General features: G+C 42.2%; 1 protein-coding gene across 8 annotated transcripts in view; it reads left to right on the plus strand.

Moving 5' to 3' along the window:
* The window catches only part of Tmem164 (transmembrane protein 164), a 160,590-nt gene that overhangs the window by 64,429 nt on the left and 76,464 nt on the right, over nt 1-19,697 (plus strand). For 6 of the 8 annotated variants that reach the window (XM_008773428.4, XM_039099940.2, XM_008773426.3 and 3 more), the window contains one exon: nt 4,620-4,669. The exons of the other annotated variants lie outside the window; for them this stretch is intronic. Coding sequence is in view for 3 of the 6 variants with exons in the window: in XM_008773426.3 (XP_008771648.1) it covers nt 4,620-4,669 (50 nt within the window). In the remaining 3 variants the exon portion in view is untranslated. The remainder of the gene's footprint in view (nt 1-4,619; nt 4,670-19,697) is intronic. 8 annotated transcript variants of the gene reach the window in all.

A 19,697-nucleotide genomic window follows, 5' to 3' on the forward strand; every position in this document is an offset into this window, starting at 1 on the left:
AGTGAACTAGTCTATGGGGGGAGGGCGGCAATGGGGGGAGGGTTGGGAGGGGAACACCCATAAGGAAGGGGAGGGGGGAGGGGGATGTTTGCCCGGAAACCGGGAAAGGGAATAACACTCGAAATGTATATAAGAAATACTCAAGTTAATAAAAAAAATAGCCATAGTATAATATATATATATAATATATATATACATAGTTGGTCTGTCTGTATTTTAAAACGTACTTTAAAAGATGAACAAAGAAATGAAGCACGGAAGCATGTTCAGGATACAGTTGGCATAATGCATATTTGGATGATTGATAGATGGAGAGTGGAGCACAGATGTTCTTGTCTGCTGTGCTTTTCTTTAGGAATGGGCCAGCCTAGGGAGGATTTCAAATGGCACAGCAGAGTGGCATTTTAGATAAATCCTTCTTGTAATATTGTACATGGCGGTGGTCATAGGATTGTCACAGTCGTCCAGAGAGATGTGATGAGGGCGCGAAGGTATGGACAGGAGTGAGTAGAGCTTCAGGAAAGACTTTCCACAACCTGGGAATTTCATCTTCCCTATGTGAGTGTTACCCACTTCCCTATGGAAAGGAACCCACGTGCGTGTGTTTCTCAGGAATCCTGTGTCTTCATTGGAAGTGGAACCAGGAAAACTGGAGCTAGAGGTCTAGGGCCTAAGTGCTTGTGTGCTAGGCTACATGTCAGTCTCTGTGACTCGTACTCTTAATGTCTATTTGATGTCGTCGAACCATGTCCCTTCAGTATGTAACTGGTCCAGTAGCTCCTTTAGGATGGTCTTTGGTAAACTTGGGGTAAAATCGGGAGGATGAATAGGGAGTAAGAAAAAAATGATGGCTGAGAGGATGGGGAGCCGGGGTTTGGGTGGGTACTTAGAACTATAGTGGTTAAGACGTAGAAGATGAACTGAGACAGCAACCAGTAACTGGTAAAAGTTAAATGTACTGTTTCCTGAGCTGGGCTTGTATGGGGGGTGTTTCATAAGGAATTAAGACTGTTTTATTTTTTTATAGCATCTGGGCATTTTTTTTCTTGGAATGACTAGCCACAAAGACTTCAGTTTAATAAAGGTTTGTGAAGGGGCTGGGGATTTAGCTCAGTGGTAGAGCGCTTACCTAGGAAGCTCAAGGCCCTGGGTTCGGTCCCCAGCTCCAAAAAAAAAAAAAAAAAGAACCAAAATAAATAAATAAATAAAGGTTTGTGAATCACATGTACCCACCAGACCTGGAGCTGAGATGAGTTTGAGCTAAAATGAGCTTGTGTCGGCATTGCTGGATCTGTGTGGTGGGCTGCCCTGTCAGGTTTGTTTTGAGATATCTCATGGTGATCAAAATAGATCTCATGAATGTATGGTAGCACTGGCATAAAACTATTGGGGTGTTCTATGTGTGCTGTGAATGCAGTGAACGGGCAGGGCTATAGAGGAAGAGCCTAGGTGGCAAGTACATTGAATTGGGGTTTCATCAGAAACGCTTCTTAGTCTCTTCATCTGTGAACTAACATGACCCTGCCTGTGTTGGGATTCGTTAGCTCTCTGTAGCACCATTTTGCTTGCTCCTTGCTTCAGGGGCTGAGCTGTTTGGAACATGGCTAGAGAGTCAATGCTGAGATATGCTGGCATCTGTTCTCATCTCTCATCTTTTGTGTTTGCACTTCTAGGTGTCTTCTGTTTGCAGCTCAAGGAATACTTTAGCTTTCCATCTGGCAGTCTAAAACATATGCTGTCAAAAATTTGGAGGTGTCTGGAACCATCCAATGAAGGAGACAAGGACAGTGAAGGCAAGGCTAGGCTAATCGGTTAAAATGTTATTTTTATAATGGATGATTGAAGAAGGGTGATTGGAGATGTGACCTTAGCCTGACTAAGCAGAGGTTCAATTTCAGCAATCTTTCTAGTGGATGAAGCAGGCTGTGGGTTTCCTAGAAATGGAATGCATTGAATTTTGAGATTTTTGTGGTTTGGATGTTGTTGTTGTTGTTGTTGTTGTTGTTGTTGTTGTTGTTGCTAATGTATTCACTGTATTTGACTCAAAGAGTGCTTGTCAAAAAGAAAAAGTCCCCTATCCTGGTACTAGGTGTAGACAGACAAGGAAAGAAAGGCTGGAACGTCAATTAGAAGGTTTTCTCCCTGTGAAAGTAAACGTTGGCAAGCTCATGTAGAATCAAGACTAGATTAGCTAGCTATCTCCGAGTGATGTCGGATAATAGGAGAATGGAGTGCATTGAAACTGGAAGCTTCATCTTGATAGTATGTTCCTGAACATCTGCTGTACAGAACTAGTCAAATACTTACGTGTCTGTCCCCTCTAAGCTCCTGACACAGAAAAGTAAGACTTCATTCATTCTGAGGCCCTCTATTGCATTTTTACTTTCTGTTTGGCATGGTGCAAAGTGTCTGGATATTTCAGAAGCCCAGGAAGGCTGCTGGCATGACTCTGGGGGGGTATTCCAGATGAACTGGAAACCTTCCAAAGGTGGTTGGGGCCCGGAATCCTCTTTGTACTGTGGCTTCAAAGTATAGGCTTTGGTGGACCTGATGCTGTCTTTGTGCAGTGTCCAAATTGGTCCTTTGCCTAAGGTGAGTAACCTTCCTGCTGTGTCTGATGTGAAGAACACCACCTTCGTTCAGTTCTTCCTTGGACTGCTCCTGAGGGCCAGACAAGGGTGTGGGGAGGAACTAATAATTGCAGAATCAAAATTTCAAGTACACAATCCTTATCCAAAATGAGTAGAGTTAAATGTAGTTCAGAAATCAGCTTTTGGGTGTTTTAGAAAGGCAACATAATTGATGTTTTCCATGTACTCCCAGTGGGGTCTGGGGCAGCACCCCACATAATGAAATACACTTCATTTTTGTGGGAAATACATAGAAACTCCCCATAAGTCAACTAAATAAAGTGATATTTACCTCTATTCAAGTCATGCTTTGGACAAGGGCATAGTTTCTGTTTTAGAGCCCTTTGAATTTGGGGTTAACAATAGAGGATTGTGGACACGAAATTATCATTGAGTTTTCACTTTAATCAAATTGACTCGCAGAGAAAAGGCACAGGATGGGTGCTGGTAGGTGACTCTTCCTGTGGAGGGGTTCTCTGATGGGGTAATGGGGATGATGGATTCCCACTTGTGTTCTTAAGACACTGTCTTTTCTGTGCTCCCTTCTTTTCCTCTTAGCAGTGAATCTAGCCTCCAAGGAGATGTCTTCCCTATATCACACACTATTCTTCTCAGTATAGACTCCAAATGAATGGAGACACAAAATGCCACACACATTTGGCAAAGCCGACAAGCCCATAATGCAAATCATCAGAGCTCTCAACGTGACAGGGACGGTTATCGATGATGAGTTAGTTTTCAAAAACACACAATGAAATCAATGTTTGTAAAGGAACCGTGCAAACAAGGTTTAGGCACTGGATAATCCTCAGTCCCATGGAATGTCTTTGACCAGGCCCTCAGAGTAGTCTCAGTATGCAGATGTGCTGAGGGCAGGTCTCAGTATGCAGATGTGCTGAGGGCAGGTCTCAGTATGCAGATGTGCTGAGGGCAGGTCTCAGTATGCAGATGTGCTGAGGGCAGGTCTCAGTATGCAGATGTGCTGAGGGCAGGTCTCAGTATGCAGATGTGCTGAGGGCAGGTCTCAGGATTGCAGATCATGGTGCTTTGTCTGAGAAGCTAGGAATTGCAGGGTTAGCAAATTTTTTAAAGTCAGTTTCGGCCTTGATGGCAGTTGAAGATCAATGCAGAGGCCAAACAATCACAGGTCTTCAGAGCCTGGGGTCCATGCCTTTGTCGCACCCAAGTTCAGGGAGCTGATTGACCTATTAGAATGACAAGATTCTTTTGGCTTCCTTTTTGCCTGTCATGATAACAGGACTTGAGAAAAATCACCTAGGTAAACATGTATAGAAACAAACAAAATCCAAGCAGGGGTTTAAGAGTCTGGGGTAGCAGTTCGTGAGGGTTGTAGGAAAATTCAGAATGCCCAGTTACATCCAATTTTTAGATAAAAAAAATCAAGCAATGTTTTAATAGAAATATGCTTCATGCAACACTTCCAGCCTACTTACACGAAAATATTATTCATTGTTTCTCTGGAATTCCGATTTAACTTTGTGTCCTGTATTTTTATGTGCTAAATTTGGCAGCTCTGGGTATTGATAAGCCCACCTACCCCCACGCGAGGCAAACCAGATGGAATCCATGTGCACGCTCCATGTACAGAATCTATTTTTACCTGCCCTGGGTTAAAGCTTGAAAGTCTGGCTACTTATGGCATATTGAAGTTGAAGTACTGAAAATTCGACTCTCTATATATATTGAAGTTGAAGTACTGAAAATTCGACTTTCCCTCTCTTACACACACACACACACACACACACACACACACACACACACACACACACACAAATACAAATGTACTTTGGTCAACTATCTGCTTTGTATCTATACAGATTTTTTAACCACACAAAACATAAACTTTACCTTTCTGGTTTTTTGCAGTTTTTTGTTTTAGAGTTTTGTTTTTTAAATATTATTAAAGAAGCACCAAGTCACAGTGCTGAGTGTTTTGCTTTCTAACCATTCTTAATTCTTTAATTGCAGATCTTCCTCCTGGCCTGTCCTCCATGCCCGGGAGCTACCGTCATCTTCAAGTAAGAGAAAATTGTGTTTTACTTCCTGACCCTTCCTTTTCAGGCAGTTCCTTCTATTCAATGACAAAGGATGAGGTGGTGTCAAGCCTGTGGCCTGTACTGCTCGGTCTCCTGGCCTTTCATGAGGAATAAGCATCTGTTAGGAGCCACTGAACTGTCCATGTTGTATGTGGGTTATAGCTGTTGGTGAACTCTGGGAAATTCTACTGAACCAATCTTTGTGATTACACAGCCACAGCAGGGTGACCTGGCAGCTTGTTGTCCTGCTTAAGTTACTTTGAGAGGTGCTGGAGGCCACACAGCTTTATTCCATAACCCTCCCCATCTATCTCTTCATGGAGGATGTGCTATTGCAGGACTTTGGTCCTGTGTCTTTGTGGCCATTTTTCCTTCCAGTGCGAAATGAAGTGACAGGGATTCTGGGAATTGAACGCAGGGCCTTATACCTGCTGCACAGTGTTCTACTACTGAGCCACATCCGTAGCCCTATATGTCCCAAGTGTCTTTTTTTTAACTTTACTTTTCCTGGATATTTTATGTATTTACATTTCAAATGTTATCCTCTTTCCTCCTGTCCCACACCCCTTCCTCCATCCCCCTGCTTCTATGAGGATGCTCCCACTCCCACCCACCCACTCCAAACTCAATGCCCTGGCATTCTCCTACACTGGGGAAACGAGCCTTCACAGGACCAAGGACTTTTCCTCCCATTAATGCTGGACAATGCCATCTATGCTACATATGTGGCTGGAGCCATGGGTCCCTCCATGTGTACTCAATGGTTGGTGGTTTAGTCCCTAGGAACTCCTGTGGGGTCTGCTTGGTTGATTTTGTTGTTCTTCCTATGGGTTGCAAACCCTTTAGCTCCCTCAGTCTTTTCTTTAACTCCTCCATTGGGGTACCCTTGTCCAGTCCAATGGTTAGCAGCAAGCATCCTCATCTGTTTCAGTAAGGCTCTGGCAGAGCCTCTCAGGAGACATCTGGTTCCTGTCCGCAAGCACTTCTTGGTATCAGCAATAGTGACTGGGTTTAGTGGCTGCATATGGGCTGGATCCCCAGGTGGGGCAGTCTCTGAATGGCCTTTCCTTCAGTCCCTGCTCCACTCTCTGTCCCCGTATTTCCTCCTGTGAGTATTTTGTTCTCCCTTCTAAGAAGGAATGAAGCATCCACATTCTGGTCTCCCTCCTAAGCCCACAGCCCACAGGTGGGACCCTACTTTCTCTCCATTAACTGTCCAAGGAGAGACTTGCCGAGTTTCTTTAAATTATCTGCAAGCATTAAATCCATTAAAGTATACTCAAGCAAACCATGTTTCTCTGAAAGCAGGATTACTTAAATTAAATTAGTAAGAGTCCCAGAACCCTCATTTTAGCCATGAGTTGTGATCATCTCCCTCATCAGACCTTTTATTAGAGTTGCTAATTCGAAGGTAAATGGGCTGAATTAATTTCCTCTCTTCCCCCGCCCCCAAGCTGGAGCTATTTGTGAATAGTGAAATGGCCAGAGGGAGGGAACAGGAAGTAATATGCCTAGCAGATGCTTGGATAGTTGAGAGTAGAGTAAATGGCTTTCTGATTTACTTAAGTCATTAGCGTGTGAGGTAGGGAAAAGTACCCCCATTTGCTGCTGCAAACAGCTCCACAGCAGAATAGCCACTTAGTCTCTTGCCTTAGGTGAGTACCTTTCTTCTGGGTGACTTTTTATATATTAGTGGACAGCTCCCACAGAAAAGGGCAATTTAACCTCACTTCCCCTCCCTTGCCTTTTCAAAATGAGCTCAATTATTCAGTGTGATATTTTTAAAGCAACATGCATTGATTTTATTTCATTAGGATGAAAGCAACAATTCTCATCAGAAAACAAATACCACTTCCCTCCTACCCTCAAGAGATAATTTTGGTTATTGCCTTTCTTTTCTTCCTCTTCCTCCTCCTCCTCCTCCTCCTCCATCCTCCTCCTCCTCCTCCTCCTCCTCCTCCTCCTCCTCCTCCTCCTCCTCCTCCTCCTCCTCCTCCTCCTCCTTCTTCTCCTTCTTCTTCTTCTTTTTTTGGTAAGCAGAAATCGTATTCTTTACTCATATTTTTACTATTCATTTTCTCAACTTAATTTACTTATTTTATACTCATTCGTAAATATGTAAATATGATTACTAGATTTTTTTCATAGTGGTCCTTTGCCTTTTCTTTTTTTAACTCGGCTCCTAGTTTACACCAGTTCTCCATATATGAAACCAATGCGTATCTTTCTCCATGTGCATGGGCAAGCTCATGGGACTTGTAGACGTTTTTGTTAATTGTTTGCTTTAGTTCTTTAACACAACCTGCCTTGTCATTCAACAATAGCTCATGGAAATCTGTCAAAGTCTACAGGCATATCCTATTTCAGAAGGGCTGCAAAATATTTCATAAGTATACAACTTACCTTGGCATTTCCATATGAATGGGCAATTTAGTTTCTGAGATAATCATGACTGTGTACTAACCTTGTACATTGTTGCTTTCAATTTATGTGTATGTATATGTGAATGTCTTGCATATACAAATATTATTCTTAAATAACTTCTGAATTTCCAATTCTATCTAAAGTTGCATTACCAAAGATGGATAACCAGTTGTACTAGAACAGCATATTACATACTCCCTGCTTTTTCCTGTAAATTGAGTATCCATTACTGTCAGCTAGTCAATGTTTTATGTACTAGTCTCGAGTTATTGATTCTCTGTTCTCTTTCATTGGTTTCTGTGCCACAATTATATTCACTTGATTACATGAGTTTAAAATTCATTTATTATATTCTTGTCACTTTTTCCTACTTATACAATTTAAAGCTTCCTTTTACTCAATATTCCATTCAAGTTCTACTAAGATTCTAATTACAATCACATTACATTGGGTTGAACTTTTTAATTATGTAGATCTTTTTAGCCGAGAAATTGTATTTCTTTGCATGTTCACATCTGATTTTGTGTTAATTAGATCTATTCTTTTCTTCTTATCTATTCTATGCTTCTGTATATATATTTCTCAAAAATTAATAGCTTTTTCCTGTTGAGACTTGAATATCTTCCTCATCTCATTGCTAAGTGCTGTTTGCTGTCAAGAAAAATGTTTATTGATTTTCTTTTTACAAATATTTAGCTTATGTTCAGCTATTACACAGATTCTCTTATTTCTAGTAAATTTCATTTTTCTGCTGTCTTTTCAATACTTAACTTTTTTGTTGCATTTTGTAGGGACTCAGCTCAAGAAGCTATCTTGAGTTGATGGCCTATTCTGACTAAAATTTTTTAAATCAAAATATTTTCTTTGTTCCTTTTATATTTGTGGTTGAACCATGTTTATTTGGTTTTGATTTTTCATTTTTTTATTTTCACATTTACTTATGAGTTTGGTCGCTATATATTTTTGGCATCTGGTGTTTGAAATTTTGTTTTTCCTCAAAGGGTTTTCTTTTTCTTCCTGAAGCACATTAGTCAAGTTCAGTGCTATTGAGCTAGTCCCCTAGCTCTCATTGATCTTTCCAATACAATGAATTTTCTTGATAGAATTTCTGGTTTTGAAATACCTTTATATTACTAAAGTAAGCCTACTGATTACTGTACGTTATTATTTTGATTCAGAGCTGAAGATTTTTGGTGTGCATTTTATTTAGAATGTGTCTTAAGTATTCATAAGTGAGATTGAAGACTAATGTGGTATTTTTTTATTAGATTTGAAGATTAAATATAAGATGGGTAACATATAGTATAGAAAAGCCTTCTTCTTTTTCTTTGGTCTGTAATACTTTAGTTACCCTTAGAAATTGGGTCCTTGGAAGGGTTGATGAAACACTTGTACAGCTTGTCTGGGCTTGGTTTCCTTTTTCATTATGGTCGACCCATAATTACATTTTCAATGTCTTTTATGAGAACCAATCTATTCAAATCTTTTTGCTTTAATTGTGGTCATTTGTGTTGGTTAGGGAACTGTCTGCCTCTTCTTTATCTTCATATTTGTGGCCATCCGTTTCAGTGAGTATGTACTACTCATGATCATTTGAAGAATGGAGTCGTGCTTTCTTGTTTGAACTTAATCTTGTATGTTTTCCATTGGCTCGACTGTATTTAAATTTGCTCAGCAAGCACATTATCAAGTTTTCATTGCTATGTAGAATAAAATCTTTAATGTATTCATCCTTCTACCTTCCTTTCAAGGGTTAAGACCATGACTATGTTAGTGCACAGTTCAAACACCTCAGTGTACCCGGATAGGCTCTGCTGTAGGCTCACTGAAGAGCACTGTCTACCTAGTTCTTATTTTTTCCACGGGTGCTTTGCTAGACCAGTCCTGCCTAAGTTTGCTATCTTCCCATCTAAACAGAGTTTGGCATGTTCCTTGCAGAGACATGCCCAGTCACTGCTTGAAAACGGTTATTATGTGTACAGCAAGCTGCATAGCTCCACGCTGGGCTGGGGCTGACAGTTCTTTTGGTGGTGGAGAAGGAGCAGGATTCTCCACAGGCCTTTCATGCTCTGTTTCACAGGGGAGAACGAAAGCTTGCCAGGGTTCCAGCTGGGCCCTGACCATTTCATTTACGTGCACCTCTGCTGACACGTGACTTGCTAAGTGCTGTTGTAGCCTGCTGCTAGAAAGGCTGCCTCGGCGCAAACCTGTGTCTGAGATGGAGAGCTAGAATTGGCAGGGTTCTACTTGGCTCACCGCAGAGTGACCTTGGGCATAGTGGTCTTATGAACTCTGTTCTCACCAACTTCCGGAATTCCAGCCTGGTAGCTTCCTGCTTCTGAAAGCTCCCATCTCCATGTTTCTAGGCGTGCTTCTTTATATGGATGTTACTCCAGTAGACCCAGCACTGTTTGTTTCATTATATTTGTATGTGCAAGGCTGTTCTTCATCCTTTCGAATCTGAGACACTTCCCTTTGCTGATTTAGTATGGCTTTTTCCTGAAGAGCAGTCTCCAGTACTTTTTATGGCCACCCTATAGAGTACCTTTTTTTTTTTTTATTAACTTGAGTATTTCTTATATACATTTCGAGTGTTATTCCCTTTCCCGGTTTCCGGGCAAACATCCCCCTCCCCCCTCCCCTTCCTTATGGGTGTTCCCCTCCCAACCCTCCCCCCATTGCCGCCCTCCCCCCATAGACTAGTTCACTGGGGGTTCAGTCTTAGCAGGACCCAGGGCTTCCCCTTCCACTGGTGCTCTTACTAGGATATTCATTGCTACCTATGGGGTCAGAGTCCAGGGTCAGTCCATGTATAGTCTTTAGGTAGTGGCTTAGTCCCTGGAAGCTCTGGTTGCTTGGCATTGTTGTACTTTTGGGGTCTCGAGCCCCTTCAAGTTCTTCCAGTTCTTTCTCTGATTCCTTCAATAGGGGACCTATTCTCAGTTCAGTGGTTTGCTGCTGGCATTCGCCTCTGTATTTGCTGTATTCTGGCTGTGTCTCTCAGGAGCGATCTACATCCGGCTCCTGTCGGTCTGCACTTCTTTGCTTCATCCATCTTGTCTAATTGGGTGGCTGTATATGTATGGGCAGTGGGGCAGGCTCTGAATGGGTGTTCCTTCAGTCTCTGTTTTAATCTTTGCCTCTCCCTTCCCTGCCAAGGGTATTCTTTTTCCTCATTTAAAGAAGGAGTGAAGCATTCACATTTTGATCATCCGTCTTGAGTTTCGTTTGTTCTAGGGATCTAGGGTAATTCAAGCATTTGGGCTAATAGCCTTTTTTCATACAGGTTTGACTAAAAGCAATACATTCTGCCCTGTGTGTGGAGGTTCCATGTCCCCACATTCAACCAACTACAGACCGGAAGGTTTGTTTTGTTTTAAATTGTATCTGTTCTAACAGGAGACTTATTTTTGGTCATTATTCCTTAAACATTGATAGCCCACAGAAGAAATTATATAAATGTATATAGTACTATACACATGTTTACAGTGCTCACATTGTATGAAGTGTTGTTACAACTAACCTAGAGAGGCCATGAGCATCGTGTTTATTTGTAGGTTGTACGCAAGTACCACACCATTTTATATTAGGGACTCGAGAACACCCTGAGGTTGGTATGTGTAAAGGCTCCTGGAGGATAACTTGTATCTGACTGTATACCCTGGAGACTACTTCACTGCTGTTCTGCTACCAACTTCCAAGTACATATCTGTCTCAGTCACCATTAGGGGACTCATCTTGTCATATTATGTGAACCAGTTGCCCCTTTTTTCCTTTTGTGATTTGGTCCAGCTATGTATCTCCTCTGACTGCCCTCCAAATTACAGAGATCCACCTGCCGCTGCCTCCGAACAGAGCACGGGGATTAAAGGTGCAGACCATCTTTCCAAACCCACAGTCCTAATGAATAAGACTTCCCTTTGAGAAGGAAAAGGAGAGGACAGAGCACCATGTTGCGGTAGCCAGGGAGCCCCTCGGCTTTGCTAAGCCTTCACTGCAGCTTTTTTCTTGACCCTTTCTTTGTTTTGTTTTCCTTCTTTATGACAGCAGATTTCAGATATACGCATGTTACATTTATTCTCTGTTCATTATCCTTTTGTATAATGGACTACCAACTCATGTTACTAGCTTTATAGGAGGATATTTCTCATTTTACTTGACTAAATTATATGTATCTGAAATCTAGAAGTCTTTTATCTTTGCAGTAAATACTTCTTTTGCCTTTTATTTACTCTTTTGTTGTTAATTTAAAAAAGGACCTATTGTAGGCATACAATTTTTTTTGCAACCTACTTTTAATAAGGGTTCAACCTCTCCTCTAGCCCATCACCCAGCAGAGGTAGTTGAAGAGAAAAGTTATAGGATCTGGGGGGAGTGGACCTGTTCAGCAATAGTTTTTGGGGGTGAGCTTGATCTTCTTGGGCAGCAGTTCAGTCTCATAGCAAACACCAAATAGGAGTCAGCAGCTGCAGACCAGTCCTCTAAGGAGGCAGACACCAGGCATGAACCTGTAGCAACAGCCCAGTCCTTTCAGCAAGCAGACACCAGGCAACTGTAGTTCAATCTTCAAGAAACTGCCAGGCTCACTAAGCAGCCTGAGGTGAGGCCTCAGAAGCAGCAAGCTGCCGCAGGAACCTTAGAAGCAGTTCTTGGGTGAGTTTCTCTCAATGGCAACATGATGACAAGTTGAGCTCATCAATGCTATGTAAGGCGAACTAATACATGCTTGTCATTAGCGAAGAATAGTGAGATGGAGCAAACCAAACCAATGCTCAGTGGTCGTCTCCCACTGTCTGTCGAGTCATGTTTTTACTCCTTCATTAAGTGTCCCATCACCTGTCTGCTGTAGCCAAACATCCTTTCACCTGTGTCTGCTTCAGGAAGACAATCTTTTACATGTCTGCTTTAGTAAGACAGCCTTTCACCTGTGTACCCCAGCAAACCAGAACTAACTTTCCAAAGAACTGGAAGTTTCCTCTTCAACTTATTTAATGTGTGTGTGTGTGTGTGTGTGTGTGTGTGTGTGTGTGTGTGTGTGTGTGTGTGTGTATGTGTGTGTGTGCATGTGCATATGTATAGGTCAGCAGGTGTCACATCTCCTGGAGGTGGTGTTACAGGCAGTTGTGTGCTTCCTGACATCTATGCTGGGACCTGACCTACAGTCCACTACAAGAGCTGCAAGCTCTCTTAATCACTGAGCAGTTGTTCCAGTTTAGTTTTGAAGTTTAAGACAGGTCTTGATATGTATCTCAGATTAGTCTGGAAATCACTATGTATCCTAGGCTGGGCTTGAACTAGAGATCATTCTGCTTTGGGCCCCTCAGTGCTGGGATTACAGGTGTTTACCATCATGCCTTGCTTACATGTTTACAGTTTACTTGGGCGTGGGGGGAGACCACACTATGTAGCTCTTGATTCTTGATTCTTTGAACTTCTTAATGAAGTGGTTGCTATACTACAGTTTTGCTTTTCTTTTGGTCACATTGATTACTCCTTCCTTCAGACCATGAATATTTCGTATGTATGTATGTATGTATGTATGTATGTATGTATGTATTATGTAAGTATTTGACACAGGATCTCACCCCATAGCCCAGACTGGCTTGAAATTGACTGTGTATCCCAGTACGGCATGGAATTCTTGATTCTCCTGTTTCATCCTCCCAAATACTTTGCCACAACCAGCTTTCTCCCTGTACTTTTATGCCTGAAAAGAGATTTTCCTCATTGTGAGGTTACCTGTACAATCCAGTGTTATACTTTTTAAAAGTATTAAATGTGGCCACTTAAAATTCATCCTAGGAAGAGGGTGAAGTAGGGCCATAGCCTACATTTTGCTCGACTTTATTCACTGTCTTTATTGTTCATTTGTTACAACAGAGAATCCCGTGTTAGCAGATGCTGGTTTTTTCTCGGTCTTCCTGACTGTATCTTTCCAGTGCTAGGATTAGAGGGATATTCCACTACACTCAGCAAAGGTTTCTCTTAAGGTCCTTTCCCACAAACAACTCTCTAATAAGTATGTTCTCCTCTGTGTTAGGAATTAGCTCAGCGGCTTGTTTTTCTGTTCTTTTCATCTCTTGGGTTTTAAACCAGCTTCATAATCTTTTAAACCCCTTGCTTATTATTAGTTTATTTTGCATAGAAATTTTGCCTTTGTGTATGTCTGTGTACGACATGCATACTCGGTGTCCATGGAAGCCAGAAGAAGGTGTCAGATTCCCTTCAACTGTAGTGACAGACAATTGTGAAGCACCATCTGGGTGCTGGGAATTGATCCCGGTGTCTCTGCAAGAGTAGCCAGTACTTTTCACTGCTGAGCTAGCTCTCTAGGCCCACAAGAAGCTTCTTGATGGAAAGAGTAGCACGGAGTAGCACAGCCTTCATTGGCTGGGCAAGGGGACAGGCTGAGGCCCCAGCTTTAGGGTGTTTAGTTTGTAACAGCAGGTAGGTAGAGCAGACTTCTCTTTGCCTTCTCAGTCTGCTCTGCTGCCTACAGTTGTTTATCTTCACAACTCTCAGTTGCTTTTCTCAGGTTCTCCACCAAATCTGCCAGGATTTTCGCTGCATTTACTTCAGCTCTACAATTGCGCCGATATCGTGCAATGTTGAATCTCTTTGGCTAGGATAAAACATGAGTCATTTCTTAATTTTTCGAAAATTTCTTTTATATTCTGCAGAGTGTGTGTGTGTGTGTGTGTGTGTGTGTGTGTGTGTGTGTTTCCTACCTATTACTCAACAAGGTCATTTTTTAAAAACTTTTAACAGTTTTTAGTTTATGATCTTTTATTATATCTTCTGTTACTACTCATCCCCAGGAAATATTTCTCGTTTTCTATGTTTGTTTTCCATTGGGCCATTACACTTAATTCTTATTTATATAATAATTCTTCAGATCTTAGTCCTTGGATCATTTTGGAAATAATCAATTTCTAAATGGTAAACATATCTCCTTTTAAAGAGCAAAAATGTTTTTTTCTTTTGGCTCAAGCTCAGTTGTATTTGCTATGGTTTCTGGCATCATCATTTTAAACAATACTAATTCTGGCAAGGCTCCTTATCTTGCTTATGATTTTAATGCAACTATTTCTGGTGTTTCATTTATTCAGAACATTTTTATATTTGACATTAATCGACTCTTAGTGTTGGCTATTATTGGCTTAAGTTAGATGTTATAGTATGATGAAGAAATTATTTTGTTCTTAAGTTCACTTAAACACCAAGGAGTCTATCTATCTATCTATCTATCTATCTATCTATCTATCTATCTATCTATCTATCTATCTATGCATCATCTATTATACTGCTAGGGCTAGAACCCAGGGCTTTAGACAAGCAAAGCAAGTCTGCTCCTGCTGAATTGCACTGCATCCACAGCACATAGGTAGCTGTTGAGTTTAGCCAATGCTTTCTGGGTAGAAGATGTGCTTTTTCCCTGCGACCTCCTCATTTGGTATATTATGGTGATAGAAACTCCTAATGACAACCTTTGCAGGCCTGCTGATGTAATCTCTTCTTTTCATCTGCGTGCTTGTAAGAAACCCAGATCTGGCTTCCTTCCTATGAATTTCATTGATTTGACTCTGTCGCCCCTGCTATGAAACTTAACTCTTTGTCATTCCTCCCTACGTTTTGCAGAGTTCTCTTTTTGCAGCAGCTTGTCGTTTTGCCTTCTCAGTGTGCCTTATTCTGGTGCCGGTTTAAAATACCTGCTTCCTAGAGTCCAGGTTTTCTTGCCTACTATCCATGATGCACACAGTTTTTAAAAATCCTTTCTGGTTCGTACACTAAATTCGGATGTTTATGCTTCTCCAGGTCTTCAGAATGATATGCATTTCCCCATGTGCTGCCAGACATTTTTATAGGAACTGCGCTGGCTTTTTTGTATGTCCATGCATATTCAAAGGAGGATCTGTTATTTGTCAAAGACAGATTGTGTATACTGCCTTTAAATATTTTTATATTCTCTATGGGATTGGTTAGGACCACTTCTCAGCTCCATTCTTTGCTGGCAGGTTGATGCGCACAGCTTTTGGCAGGTTTTCCCAGTCTAGTAACTATTCAGATTATCTACCCCAATCTCTCAGATGCTCTGGGCAAATAAAGAGTGCAAAGAATCATAGTCTCCCACAGGTGCAACTCCCAGAAGTTTGCTTGTGACGCCTTCTCAGTATTCAGTTTGCTTGCACTAATCACATCGTATTCTGTGGGTTTGATCTGGAGGAATTGATTGGAGCCTCTGAACAGATGGAGCCTGCTTCCGGGCATCACTGATTATTACCTGCAAGCAGTAGACATGCTGTGGAAGAGCAGCTCTCCGATTTGCTGATCACTAAGTGAACTTTCGGGGTGCCAGGCTTGAGGCTGATCATAGAAGAAGGATTTAGTAGGATCTTCCTTTCTTCTTCAAGTCCGGCTGCTGCATAACTTGGCCACAGATTTTTTCCCCCTCACTTTAGTACCACCCATACTGCTGATGCAGATTTCTTGTAGATTCTGGTGTCGGTCTGTTTGGCCATCAATTTTTACTGTCTTGGGGAATTAGATCTTTCTTTGTATAGATATTTGAGTGAAATGTTGGGAGAGGCTGTGCTAGTGGTTGTTAGCCATATATTATTTTAAAGGAGAAACATAGGGTATATTTTGGTTTGGGGTGACTTAAAAAATAGAATAAAGGTCTAAATATTACCATTTGAGGCCTTAGAGCCTCATGACATAGAACAATAAAATTTCTGACCTTGAACAACTTTCTTTTGATGGTGAGAAAGGGGCCTAGAAAAGTGCAAAGAAATAAATATGGCTATGTTCCAGTAAGGTATATAAACAGGAGGACCAGATGCAGCGTTGCTGGTAGTAACAGTGGTACACTGTCTTTACTCTTAATGCTGACTTATAGAAGTAAAATGGCTAATATAGGGAATTCGAGGTAGATATTTTATTATACTACCCAAAACAAGTGTAGGACCATCATTTGTAGGACCATCTAACATCATTAATGTTAGAAAAATTAGGTCTAAAAACGGCAACCAACAGATTGGGAAAAGATCTTTACCAATCCTACAACAGATAGAGGCCTTATATCCAAAATATACAAAGAACTCAAGAAGTTAGACCGCAGGGAAACAAATAACCCTATTAAAAAATGGGGTTCGGAGCTAAACAAAGAATTCACAGCTGAGGAATGCCGAATGGCTGAGAAACACCTAAAGAAATGTTCAACATCTTTAGTCATAAGGGAAATGCAAATCAAAACAACCCTGAGATTTCACCTCACACCAGTGAGAATGGCTAAGATCAAAAACTCAGGTGACAGCAGATGCTGGCGAGGATGTGGAGAAAGAGGAACACTCCTCCATTGTTGGTGGGATTGCAGACTGGTAAAACCATTCTGGAAATCAGTCTGGAGGTTCCTCAGAAAATTGGACATTGAACTGCCTGAGGATCCAGCTATACCTCTCTTGGGCATATACCCAAAAGATGCCTCAACATATAAAAGAGACACGTGCTCCACTATGTTCATCGCAGCCTTATTTATAATAGCCAGAAACTGGAAACAACCCAGATGCCCTTCAACAGAGGAATGGATACAGAAAATGTGGTACGTCTACACAATGGAATATTACTCAGCTATCAAAAACAACGAGTTTATGAAATTCGTAGACAAATGGTTGGAACTGGAAAATATCATCCTGAGTGAGCTAACCCAATCACAGAAAGACATACATGGTATGCACTCATTGATAAGTGGCTATTAGCCCAAATGCTTGAATTACCCTAGATCCCTAGAACAAACGAAACTCAAGACGGATGATCAAAATGTGAATGCTTCACTCCTTCTTTAAATGAGGAAAAAGAATACCCTTGGCAGGGAAGGGAGAGGCAAAGATTAAAACAGAGACTGAAGGAACACCCATTCAGAGCCTGCCCCACATGTGGCCCATACATATACAGCCACCCAATTAGACAAGATGGATGAAGCAAAGAAGTGCAGACCGACAGGAGCCGGATGTAGATCGCTCCTGAGAGACACAGCCAGAATACAGCAAATACAGAGGCGAATGCCAGCAGCAAACCACTGAACTGAGAATAGGTCCCCCGTTGAAGGAATCAGAGAAAGAACTGGAAGAGCTTGAAGGGGCTCGAGACCCCAAAAATACAACAATGTCAAGCAACCAGAGCTTCCAGGGACTAAGCCACTACCTAAAGACTATACATGGACTGACCCTGAACTCTGACCCCATAGGTAGCAATGAATATCCTAGTAAGAGCACCAGTGGAAGGGGAAGCCCTGGGTCCTGCTAAGACTGAACCCCCAGTGAACTAGACTATGGGGGGAGGGCGGCAATGGGGGGAGGGTTGGGAGGGGAACACCCATAAGGAAGGGGAGGGGGGAGGGGGATGTTTGCCCGGAAACCGGGAAAGGGAATAACACTTGAAATGTATATAAGAAATACTCAAGTTAATAAAAAGAAAGAAAAATTAGGTCTAACATACAGAAAGTCCACACTTGAGGGGCAGAATGAGGTTTGGCTTGTATAACAGAAGAGTAGCCCTATTCTTTGGTGGTAGTATGTGATTTCTTGTCTACTTAAAATGAATACTTTGATGGGGATATGGGGTTCTTGAAAGCTGAAGTTGCTCCTGGTGACACCAGCCTATGGTCGTTAAAGTTGGAGTTAGTCTTCTTGTCTTCTGACATAAGTCTCGGGACAGGGATTTGTCTTTAGGAAACTTCAGGTACTATCGCAGACTTCCTATCAGAGGCACCTTACAAAACAAACAGCCCTTCGACATGTCTCAGTGGGTAAAGGCACTTGCTGAACAGGCTTCCCAAGCTGAGTTCAATATCCGGAACTCAGACAAGGTGGAAAGCAAGAACCCATTCTACAAAGTTCTTCGCTGGCCTCCAAAAGTGCACCATGGCAAGCATGCATCCCATCCCACCCGCCCAACAGTAAAAATATTTTTTTAAAAAGCCTCAGACTATCCTTGATGATAATACAATTGGTAATAATACTATCCATGTACAATTTCATCCCTTCCCTAGGCTGGAAAACCCTGCTTCTTAAGTTATCGAGAATAATTGTCACAAGAACACTAGATGAAAGTGCAGACACTAGCCGGGGCCTCTTAGTTTTTGCAAGCTCAAGGTGAGGATTGTCCCTTGCAGCTGGTGACCTGGGCCTTTACATCTGGGAATGACAGTGCCCTTCACAGCCGACCGCTCTTTTGTTGGAGATGTACAGAGGATATTCTTTACCTCAGCTCGAAGACTTTACTGCTCCTGTTTGACGAACAACTGTGAACAGCCTCCATTTCTGTTGCATTCGCCAAGCTGTTCAGGAGTTAGAAGTTGGGCAACAGGGCTTTGGTGTGTTTAATGTTGCAACACAACAGATCCAGGTGTATTTTCCACTACCCTTGTGATGCTGGAGGAAGCTTAAGATCTCAGGGCTAGGGGCCAAAGAAGTCATCAGTCCTGCACAAGGAAATCCTGTAAATGCAAGCAGCTTGGTACTATATAGCTTCAAAGCTCTCTGTCTCTGCCGGGTGTGTCAGCCACGCTAAAGGTGATGCTGTCATCACATGGTAGAAAGTTTTTTACAACCCTTCCTGGTCTCTGAGTGCTATTGCCGCAGATGAGTGTAATTTTCAGCTTGTCTTCTGCTGCCCTGGTTGCGCTTCTCATTCATTCAGCCATCACTTGCTTTTGCCTTCTTCGTATGGTTTGGCCTAGAATGCATGGGCTCAAGTGACACTTCCGCCAACCCCCTTCCAGCCCCCCCAGGTGCTGGGACATATGGAGCTGTGCTACCTTGGTTAGCTGGTTGCTGGCTTTATTGGGTATTTTTATTTACATTTCAAATGTTATCCCCTTTCCCAGTTACCCCTCCAGAAACCCACTATCTCTCTTTGCTTCTATGAGGGTGCTTCCCCACTCCCTCCCACCTCTCTGCCCTGGTGTTCCCTTACACTGGGGCACCGAACCTTGACAGGACCAAAGACGTCTCCTCACATTGATGCCCAACAAGGCCATCCATCCTCTGCTAAATATGCGGCTGGAGTCATAGGTCTATCACTACTGTGTACTCTTGGGATGGTGGTTTAGTCCCCAGGAGCTCTGAGGGGTCTGGGTGGTTGATATTGTTCTTCTTCTTATGGGGTTCCAAACCCCTTCAGCTCCTTCAGACCTCATGATGGGCTTGGAGCTTCTTAGGGAATCTGGCCATGTAGAACTTGCTCTTTCTCTTTTGGGATATCTTGATGGAATGGGTGGAAAAGGGAATGGTGGCTAAGATTTTCCCAGCTTCAGTTTATGATCTGACAGTTTCCTTTCATCGTGAGCACTCACTACTTTATGTGAGGGGTTGTCTAAATGCGCACCAAGAGCAGGGAAGCTCGAGCCCTAAGCGTGTGAGCTGTGAAATTTGAATGACTACAAACTCCTCCACCCATCCTGTGTAAGGGAAGTGGGTAGCAGGAAGCTTACCACCAACCTCTGCTTCGGGAAACCTGTGTATGGTATACCCCCTGCCTGGCTCTGAAACTCTGAAAGCTGCTCATTTTCCTGAGCACATAGAAAGCA

Source organism: Rattus norvegicus, chromosome X, assembly GCF_036323735.1.
Source record: "Rattus norvegicus strain BN/NHsdMcwi chromosome X, GRCr8, whole genome shotgun sequence".
Taxonomy (NCBI): Eukaryota; Metazoa; Chordata; class Mammalia; order Rodentia; family Muridae; genus Rattus; species Rattus norvegicus.